Consider the following 10,964-nt stretch of genomic DNA (forward strand, 5'->3'; position numbering starts at 1 on the left):
AATTTGAGAGTGCTGGTATGGGGTGTAGTGGGTGACGGTAGGGCGTACATGCCATGACAGAAAACCCGACACGTGACGGTATGGGGTACATGCCATGACATGCGTCAAGTCTCGGTTAGGGGTCTTCTTTATACACTATCTGACTAAAAACTTCACCCCACACCGACAGGAAAGGCTGGCCTCTCAACGAAACGAAATTTTGGGTTGATGTTATGGTAATACAAAAGTTCACTTCCGGAAATAGTCATCACAAAACACTAAGGTGACGGTATGCCGTGCACGTACATCAGACCAGCACTAAGCACGCATTCGTCCCAAAATTGGACAACCAGACAATTATATGATAACCTGGAATGATGTCTGCTAACAATTCTGTTCAATATTGTTTTGTGTTCAAGTTCAACAATTTTGAGCAGAATCAGACACCTGTGTGAGCAGAAATAATCCATTTCATCTCCAAAGGTAAAAACCACGTTCAGCCACTACGGCTTGCAGATGCGCAATGCGTCATGGGAAATAAGCTATTGGTTCTGTAATCGTACCCGCAGGATTTGTTTTGCATTTTCATTCAGTTTATAAGGTGTCTAGTTACCGCCACAAACCATTCGCTGCTCTTTGTTGTAACAATTGGCGACGGTAGGGGAGTGCCGGTATGGGGTACAATTTTTTTATAGATATACCCCATAGCGGTACTATATTTTTTTACATGGTGCGTGACTTGAAAAATAGTTAATTCTTCACGGACTATGGATGGCATCTTAGTACTTTAGATTTTTTAGTTTCTATGATTTTATATAGATCTAGATAGATCTATTATTACTATTCAGACACGGATTCATTAGAAAATGAGCGACTTTAGTTTTCTTTTTTAACGTTGAAACAAATTTATATGAAGGAAACTCTATCCCTTCCCTCCACCCGTTGTATGTAATGATGATGATGTTCCTCTGTCCAATGTATGTTGTGATGATGTTCCTCCAGCCACTGTTTCCACATGTTGTGATATTGTTCCTGCTCCTACTGCTTCTGTTTCAGAAGAAGAACTTGCTGGCCCTCCCCCAACTGCCCTTATTTCTAGTTGTGAGTGGTCAGTTGATGCCCTAAAGTTTTCGACCACAGGTCTGGAATTATCGGGGATCGAATGTACCGCCGAGGACTTCCTAGATCCTGCAGCAGAGTTTCAGCTACCTTTGGTTTCAACACCAGCTCGGGATCCTGTAGATAACCAGGACCATGACTATTGTCTGCCTGAGCAGGCGTTGAGACCATTGGAAGATGAAACTCTGGTGACACCCAAAGTCCCCCCAAAACTGCCTCAGGACAACACTTTTGCTTTGTCCTTGACAAGCTAATTGATCACACCATTGCCACTGGATGGATGGCATCAGACATGCATTGGGTCCGCCGTTGCCATTGGCACAAAATCGAACCTAAGGAGAACGAGGGGGCATACAGAAAGTACCTTGATTTGTACAATCAACTCATTCCTGCCCCCTCGTTCGTCAACCTGCCAATACCAGCAAGCTGGAACTCTATGGTTTCAACACAGAGAAGCGGGCTCCAGGCCCCTAAGTTATTATTGCCTGTATTATTACCTGTCCTGGGCAACAACGTCATTGCACACCGGACAGGTCCATAAGTGCTCAGTTCCTCCCAGCACCAAAGCCCGCATGTGTGAGTTGTGATTGTATCATAAGGGGCATTGTGGTCGACAGAGTGCTGTGTTGAGCGAGATGTCAAAAAGTGAACTAAAGCATTTTACATTTGTGTGCCCTGAATTCATGTATATGTGTGTGAGTAAGATGTTCATGTGAGTTTGTTGTGATACATGGGGAAGAGTAAAGTGAAGCATTCAAGTTCTAGTGTGTGAGTAAAAGATGTTCAAGTGAGCTTGTTGTGATATGTGAGGAAGAGTAAAATGAAGCATTCATGTAGCTGTGTGTGAGGAAGATGTTCATGATGAGTTTGTGATATGTGTGGAAGAGTAAAATGAAATACATTCATGTACCTATGTGTGAGTAAGATGTATGTGAGTCTGTTCTGGTGGTTGTTCTTTTTAGTATGTCAATAAACATTAGTTCTGTCTTAGGCCCACTGTACAAAAGGAGTTCGTCTTTGCATCTTTTCTCTTTTCAAACGCCTAGTTGTGCTTCAATTTGAGTGTGCTGGTATGGGGTGTAAGGGGTACCGGTATGGGGTACATGCCATGACAGAAAACCCGATACGTGCCAGTATGGGGTACATGTCATGACATGCATGCGTCAAGTCTCGTTTAGGGGTCTTCTTTATACACTATCTGACTAAAAACTTCACTCAACTTTCCACACCGACAGGAAAGGCTGACCTCCCAAGGAAACGAAATTTTGGGTCGATGTTTTTGAAAGGGAAGTGGCTATTCTCATCCGGGGTGAGAATAGAAAAACGATCTACCTCTTACCCCGGGTGAGACTTGCCACCGTAGGCTATTCTCACCCGGTGCAAAACAAGACCTGCTTTTCCTCATTTTGGAATACTGTCTATCGGTGTGGGATCAAATTGATAAAAGCCAAGAAAAAATCACGTTATAGCACAAAAGTAAGCTAATTTGATCGTCTTCAAAGATGCTATGGCTATTTCACTGTTCGAATCGAGCCGAACTACGCGGGTCGCCATTTTGTTTTGCCCGGAAGTTCTCGCAAGATCTACTCCTCCCCTCTCTCTCTTTCTGAATACTGTCTATCGGTGTGGACGATCAAATTGACCAAAACAAAGTCAAAAAATGATGTTAAAACACAAAAGTAAATTAATTTGGTTGTCTACAAAGATGCTACGGCTATTTAACTTTTCGAATCGAGCCGAACTACGCGGGTCGCCATTTTGTTTTGACCAGAAGTTCTCGCGCTACTCCTCTGTCTCTCTCTTTTTCTCTCTCTCTCTCTCTCTACTGCCCACAGACAAAATTGTACGCTTTTAGTAGGCTACAGTTGTAATGGATTGCAATAATGGAACGTTTGTTCACGGCACAGAATTCTACAATTTTTCTGTTATCACAGTGTAGAATTCTGTGGTTTAGGGTGAACGCAAAATTTGTTGGCCTAGATCTAGGCTATAACGGTGAATGCACATCGGGTGAGAATAGCCAAAAGACTCGCCTGCACTATTCTCACCCCGGGTGAGAATAGAGTGGCCTTTTGAAAGAGCCGAAGTTATGGTAATACAAAAGTTCACTTCCGGAAATAGTCATCACAAAACACTAAGGTGTCGGTATGCCGTACATAAGCTCTAGATCTAGAATCTACATAGATCTCTAGATCTAGAGCGTTATTTTCATCGTGATTAATTAACACACTCCCACGGTATTCATGGCAAAAACACACGTTTCCCGGCATGCACGCTGTACACCAACAGTAAACACTGAGTATCCCCGGTGCCCTGCCTGGAATGTCCGACGTAATCGGTTGCTGATAAGATTCGCATCTCAGCACAGATGCAGGACAAGAGTTTTAAATTTATAAAAAGCCTCTCATTATTACTGCCGTCGTAAAGGAAAATGACGAATGGTCAAAATTTTTCGATTTTTGTATTTTTACATATTTCATAGAGTATTTAATTCTGCATCTGATGGTGTAAAAATTTTAGTCATATCTTAATCCGTTGTTGCGTAATTGAGAGTTCGTCGTTTTCCCTTACACTGGCGAACTCCGAGCCAGAGCTCAGTGTAAGGGAGAACGACGAATGGTCGATCGGTCAAGGATCACTGCTCTTTCGGCGTTGTCCCCTGGTCTCTGCCGTTGGGCAAATTCGGCATGGACGACGAATGACAAGTGGTCACTGTTGCGTCAGTACAAACATATCAGGCTTTTTTAGCAAACAAACATACCACCACCCCCTCCCCCGGAGTACCGTCGATGGTTTATAAGAATGTATCTCTTAGTGTGTCTTTCTGTCTGTCTTCACGTATGAGGCATGCTGAATTGACAAGAGCAGGCGGGAGAGAGGGGAAAACGGATGGGAACAGGGGGAAAGGGGTGGGGATGGGACGGTCAAAACAGTATTTAGGGAGAAATTTATTAGCACTGCATATTTAGTGTCAGCCAGATGTTCACAGACTAACGTCATGTAACTTTGCTGTCCAGTCATTTGACATCCCAAATCACAACGATGGCTATAGTGCCGCAATTTGTCCAGCACGTATCACTGGTCGACATCATTATAGAATTACCAAGCAATTAATGACACTGGGTTATGAGAGTAAATTTCTTTGTCCAACTTAAAAAGTGGAGGTATTGTGGCGACACCTAGTCTTGCTTTACGATTTTTTATGACTTGATGGACGTTACGATCGAGTATAATAATAAATGTCTTGCAGATTCAAACCGTTCCAGTCAATCTCTACTTTGTGGTATGTTTTCCGATCCGATAAACTGAATCCTTTATTAAAAATACAAAGCGTCCCATTACCTCTCCCGAAAGCGTGTGTGATACAGTCTTGTCAGATTGTTACATTCTTACTTGAAAGTTTGACTTTGCAATGATCTGATCGTATTATTGACATTGTAACATTATTGATCCCTTAGGCTAGGTCGTGCAGGGAAAAATTTGCAATTAGCGAAAATAAAAGTAAAACTCGCTTCTGAAGAGAAAACAGTAAAGAGATATCATGGAAACCAAACTTTGGTTCCGAATGAGACAGTTTTAAACTGCTGAAAATGTGTGCACATCTGATTTGTACACTGACTGTGTAGTTTAACCAAGGCGTCCAAGGAAGGGAAACGAAGGACGTTTACCGAGTTGCAGTTGGGATATAATAACAAACACCTAACTTTATACGCATAATAACTAGTTTACAAGTATTCATTCGTCTTATTTTTATTTGTAGTGTACACAGTCATTGTCAATAACGCGTCACAACTCAGTCAACTGACCATCGCCTACGCCCATAAACGTTCAGGAGTGTAAGGGAGAACGATGAACCGTACCATTCGTCGTTTTCGCTTACATCGCAAGGCTCACCTGCGGGTGCGCAGTGTAAGGGAGAACGACGAATGTCGAATAACTTTGACTTTGACTACTTTTTAACCTAAACTTAAACCATTCAAACTTTAGAAACTGCTTTTTTAGGAACATCTCAGTCAGATATCTGGTGAATTACAGCTTAAAAGAGTGGAAAATAGAAGAGTTATAAAGTGAAACAAGTTTTCGCCTCTCCTGATAAATTTGCCTCGCTACCTGCGCAGGACCATTCGTCGTTTTCCCTTACGACGGCAGAGTATCAGAGCCAGTGTACAGTGCACACTCACAACTTGACTCACTCAGACCGAATGCCAACTTGAAAATTTCGCACTACACTCAAGCCTACACCATACCAACAACTACACAGACATATACCTTAAAAATTTAGGCTTACCCGTTTTGCTGACGGCAAATCCTTGATATTTGTTAAGGCAACTCTTGGCAAAGATTTGATTAGGCTCAGGGCTCGTTCTGTGACTTTGGAAGCCATCTTGACTATTGACTTGCCACTGATGGATGATGACCTTTACTGCTTCGACTGCTATAGATCTAGGCCCTTGTCTTCGACTGTCTTTAGTGTGGAAAAAGTTACCCTCTAGAATGGAAGAGCGGCACTAGGCCTAAGTGTAGAATTCTGTGGGATGCCCCTATCAACACTATTAGGTTATTTAAGGGGCAGGACCTCCTAGTTTAACGTCCGTCTCCGATAGGACCGAGCCAAGTGGGAAGTTCGTGTAAAGTGTCTTTCCCAAGGACACAACGTCGGACCGAGCTCAGGCTCGAACCCCCGAACCCGCAATCTCACGAAGGTGTGACTGTAGAGAGGAGAGAGGGAAAGTGTCTAAAACGGAGAGGACTTACCGGCGAACCTGACACTGTGGGGGATGAGCCGGGCCAACAGGGAGCCTCAAGTGGAGGATTGGAAGGTGTGTGAGAGAGGGTGACCAAAGACAGATAACAAGGCTAAAACAGCTCCTGGACATGGATGGCTGGTGTCCAGGGGCGGTTTGTTAACTGGGCAAGACCGACGGTGCCGGTCAGATTTTTTTCAGCTGGACTGTTGACAGGAGATTTATTGCTGATGATGATTTTCATTCAGTTTTAAGTAAATCCAAACAAACATGTATCAACATTCAAAAAGCACCTTGCCAATTTGAAGGCGCTCAAGTAGAGAAGTGGGATTCACTGCTGTTTATTTGTCGCAACAGAGCCTAATTCCTTCACGTTTGTTATCGCGCCGGCTCGTAACTTTAAATTGTCTCCCCTCCCATCAAGCCGTCTCTTCGAGGAACTTCGTAGGCTACTACGTACGAAGCCAAACACACGGCGGGCTTTGGCCTAGCGATGACGTCAGTCCAATGGACAAATCCATCGACAGCCCTGAGAAGGAATAGAGGCATCCCTTAAATTACCAAATTGGCCTCTTTGTAGCTTACAAAATTAAGATTGAGACTGTCTTGAGCAGCACAGACACATGTATTATTTTATCAGCAAAACATGTATTTATCATTCAGCCTTTCTCTAATTACCATCAGAACATTTATTGTTAGCATGGCACTAATCTTTTTTGTTTATTGACCTTCCAACCACCTATAGTTCCTGTTTGACATTTACTCATCGTTTTCTCCCCTCTAATAATTTACCTGGCCCATAGGAGTCTGGCCGGCGGAGGGAGGAATTGTCTAGTGAAGATATATAATAGTCCGAGCGGCAGATGAAAAAGCTTGTTTTGCGTCATAAAGTTTTTTTCTTTGGTGATTCTAACTGAGTTTTCATTGCTGCTTTCAAATCTAATGGGGGCCAAATGCTAAACTTTGGGCATTTTTGTCTAAAAGTGAAAATCCAAGATGGCCGCCATAGAATTTCGAGTGAAAGATGTTGTGAGGGATATCATGCATTTTTAAGACATAAAAATGTACAAACTTAATTAAATAGCATTCAGAGTGACAAAAGTAACCAAACTTGATGAAATACACATCAAATATTCGATAAAATAGCAACTTCAAAGAAAATTAGATGGCCGCTATATAGTTTTCATAAATGTGCTGATCCGCATTACACTTGAAGTCGCCGCATTAAAATCACGACCTCGCATGGATAAGTTCTGCCCCATGGCAGAGGGCGACACACACACACACACACACACACACACACACACACACACACACACACACACACACACACACACACACACAGATATATATATATATATATATATATATATATATATATATATACGTATATTTATATATAGAGACAACAATATTACTTTAAAGTATTTCATCAAGGACGTCTGGATGCAGGCGCTGCATGGATCGGAGATAGTACAGACCGTAGCGAGCATAGTTGACGTGTCCAGACGCAAAGAAGTAGGGGAGCATCTTTTCTACAGCAAACAAGTGAAGAGTCCTGTCAGCTTCTCTCTCAGCCCGAACAAAGGCCATCATAATGAACACTGGGTCAATGATGCACTAAACCCAAAGTTTTGTGGTTTTACTCTGGGTGCTTTTGGTGACGAGACTTTGCGTGAGTTCAGCCATGGTGTGCACGTCAGTGTTGGGGAGAATGAGTCGCAGTAACTCTTCAACAAGAAGTCTCAATGCTTTTACATTTTGTGGGTATTTTTTCCGGTCAACATTTTTGGCACCCCCACAAATGCTGAGCCAAGTATGTCTTCAACGCCACTTCCTCCCATCAGGTATCCCACAGCACTAACGAAACACCTCAGCATGTGCATACCGTACCAAGTCTTGGGATGAACTTCTGAAACTGTTCCTTGTCAGCCCATGTGATGTGGACAAGTTCTTTGTACAGCTGGTAGTCACTGGTGAATATTGTCCATCCCTGACCAGTGAGCTGTGTCACACCCTTGGCTTCAACCATTGCTGTTTTCATGATGTCTGGCTCAGATGGGATCATGTTCAAGAATGTGCTGTACACCACATCTGTCTTTGGTTGGGGTTGTTGTTCTGCACTGCGTGCACTTTGTGTGTTGTAACCTCCATACTCAAGTCTTGCATCTTCGCAGAGTGCCTGTTTAAAAAATGTCGCAGAGTGCCTGTTTAAAAAATGACAGATCCTCATTCAGTTGCAGTTCTGTATAGAGAAACCTGTCGTGTGGCAAGAAAGACCAGAAATGGGACATGTCACAGGTACGGTTCTTTGGGCATAAGTGGTTTCTTGTTTCCTGTGTACCTTTGAACTGCAACGTCATCAAGTGTCAGCTTATCGGACGCCTGATGGTGGGAATATCTTGCATTTCCGACATGGTCTGACTTCTACTTGTTGGCTTGTGCCAGTATCATTGCTAAGCGTGCGTTGATTTCTGGCCATTTGGAGATGATATCTGCGTGTCAAAGTTACCAGCTACAATTTGAACAAGTCCTTGTTTACTGTCAAAGTAGGCCAGTCCTCATTGAACAGATGCCATAGCAACAGCAGCTGAACACCGAAAGTGTCTCAGTACGTCGTATGAGGTGCTGACTCCATACGTGTGAAGCTCGTCTATGAATTTCCTCTGTCGACTCAACAGGACACTAAGTCCAAGTTGCAAGTTTGTGAAATAGCTGCTGACTGTACTCGTAACAAATTTGGCCAATCACTGCTGCTGGCAGTGTAGAATCCAGTTTGGGATCTGTGGTTGCAAGGAGCGATAGCAAAGTTGAGCTGCCCTCATTCATGACAAATCCCCTAGGCAGACGAGTTGGGTACGTATGGCGATTGGGCTTTGGACATTCTGCTTTGATCACGCTAACCAAGCATGGTATGGCTCGTCCATTGCAGTCTTCTTCATCATCCACAATACGCATCTGGGCAGAAGCAGTGCTCCTGAAGACGAGGATGGAAGCCACACCTGGTGAGGACATGATCGGCAATTCGGGGTATAGCTTCTCAGATACATGGTTCAGGTGTTTACGTCGCGATTTGTCTTTCCCTCCAAGTTCAATATATAGCGTTCATAGACTTCCACACTATTCCACATACGTGATTTGTTTAATCGAATCTCGTCAATCAGCATACTAAAGACATTGTCATGCGTTGTAGGTGAGCTAGTTGATTGCGTTGGACTGTTTGTGTAGAACCAGGAGTAGCAGTTTCTGTGATACCTAGCGTCTGCTGCTTGCAAATCACTGACTGTTAATGACACATGGAAGCTGACACCCGTTCCCCATTTGTCTCCACGTTCCTTAGCACTTTTTGTATTTCTTCTTTGGTGATCTTCCCCCTTTCTCCTCTCCAGTTCGTCCTAAGTAGGCTTTTCCCAACGATGTGGGTGTTTTAGGGGGTATCAGTGAGCATGCTTCTCCACAAAAAAACAATGTTCACGAAAATTAAACGAACTAGTAGGCCTACTGCCCCTATGACGTTTGGGTTCTTCTTCAGAAAGTTCCCCAGTCTTTCCCTTTTGTAAAAATCGCTGAATATGGCCTCTGGAGCAATGTGTGCTCCTACAGTTCTGGTGACACAGTACAAACTCAGCATATTCTGGAAATCTCTGATTGAGTCCATCTCGCTGCCGGCTTGTTTCCAGAAAACCACTAATCCGTCTCGAGTTGATCAGGGGTGGGTTCTTTCTTTGACAGAAAAAACACTAGGCCTACATGTCTGAGAGAGAGAGAGAGAGAGAGAGAGAGAGAGAGAGAGAGAGAGAGAGAGAGAGAGAGAGAGAGAGAATCGCATCAGTAAGTGTATAAAAGTAATTGAGTGAGACACTGTGTATGTGCATGTGTATGTTGCATGAACCAGCCTGATCGCATCACGTCCTTGTGGTTACATAGCGTTTTCCTACACTTTACGGAGGTGTGGTGTGACGAAGCACTGTCTGCCAGTGTCTCCTTACTCCTTGCTTAGCTTGCTGAGTCCATATTATATTACAGCAGGCCGTGTTGTGCATCTTTCGGTGCATCCTGTGACATCACGGCGAAAGGGGCTGTGTTAGCGTTAGGCCAAGTACATGTACCCTCGCGCGAATCTTGGTCGACTCGTACATGGTAGAGGAGGGCAAAATTCGGATAACCTATCCGGATAACCGGATAATTCTCAATTTAATATTATCTTAATTCAGATTCTAAACTCTCTTTCCTGGCCCGTTTGCCGAAGTGAGTGTTCCCATTTGTTAATGAAGTGATGCTAACCCGTTTATCTAAGAGGTTTTGCCTAAGCGTTTCATAACATATTATTTGCCGAAGAGGTGTACTAACATATTATCCGGATTTTGCTAAAGCGACTCATGGCCCAGCTCCAGTCGCCCAGCTAATGCAGCTATCATTCTTTCATGATACGGGTTGGTGTATTTCAACCAGCAGAAAAAATTATGCCCATAAGATACAAGTACAAGTTGGCCCCCGACTGATAGGAAGTCCAGAGACCCAGAGGAAGCAGAATCACCAAAGAAAAAAACTTTATGATGAAAAACAAGGTTCTAGTACTTTATATAGACCCGGCTCTCGGACTATAAGGAGAATTTTAACGAAGAGCGATAGGCACTCGGCTGTCAGAGTCTGGACCAGGCCTACCCCCTCCACTTCCCTCCCCTCCCCTTTTCCACCGTCACCCGAGCTAGACACCAAGTTCTATAATTAGCATTTGACACACTTCCCCACTTTGTTACAACACTCAACACAGTGTTCTGTTCTGAGAAGTGAGAAGTGCGTTGAAGAACAAAATTTGATGATATAATGATCGGAAACTGTTGTGTGCTAACTTTGTCCAGCTTTGTATACTAGATATCTAGATCTATCTGATTGTAGACTTGATCTGCTTGGGACAGCGTCACTGGTACAGTATCAATTAACGTTTTGTCATCATTCAGGACAGTTCTTATTACATATATTTTAACGAGTCCAGTGCACGTCGATATTTTGTGTGGGGTTGTAGAAATTACGAGTAAAGTACGGAAGGCCAGGACCTGCAGTTTATTGCCTCTCACTTACAGTTTGTTTTCTGGCCTAGTAGTGTTGTTTTTTCTGTGC

The 10,964-nt window shown here is 43.4% G+C and overlaps 1 protein-coding gene across 1 annotated transcript in view; it reads right to left on the minus strand.

Annotated features, from left to right (window-relative positions):
* Positions 1 to 5,521, minus strand: part of LOC101847107 (39S ribosomal protein L15, mitochondrial) — a 47,856-nt gene extending 42,335 nt beyond the window's left edge. The window contains exon 1 of the mRNA XM_005097701.3: positions 5,387 to 5,521. Within this exon, the coding sequence (XP_005097758.1) occupies positions 5,387 to 5,482 (96 nt within the window). The 5' untranslated portion in view covers positions 5,483 to 5,521. The remainder of the gene's footprint in view (positions 1 to 5,386) is intronic.
* Positions 5,522 to 10,964: the final 5,443 nt, after the last annotated feature.

This window comes from Aplysia californica, unplaced genomic scaffold (assembly GCF_000002075.1).
Source record: "Aplysia californica isolate F4 #8 unplaced genomic scaffold, AplCal3.0 scaffold00162, whole genome shotgun sequence".
Classification (NCBI taxonomy): Eukaryota; Metazoa; Mollusca; class Gastropoda; order Aplysiida; family Aplysiidae; genus Aplysia; species Aplysia californica.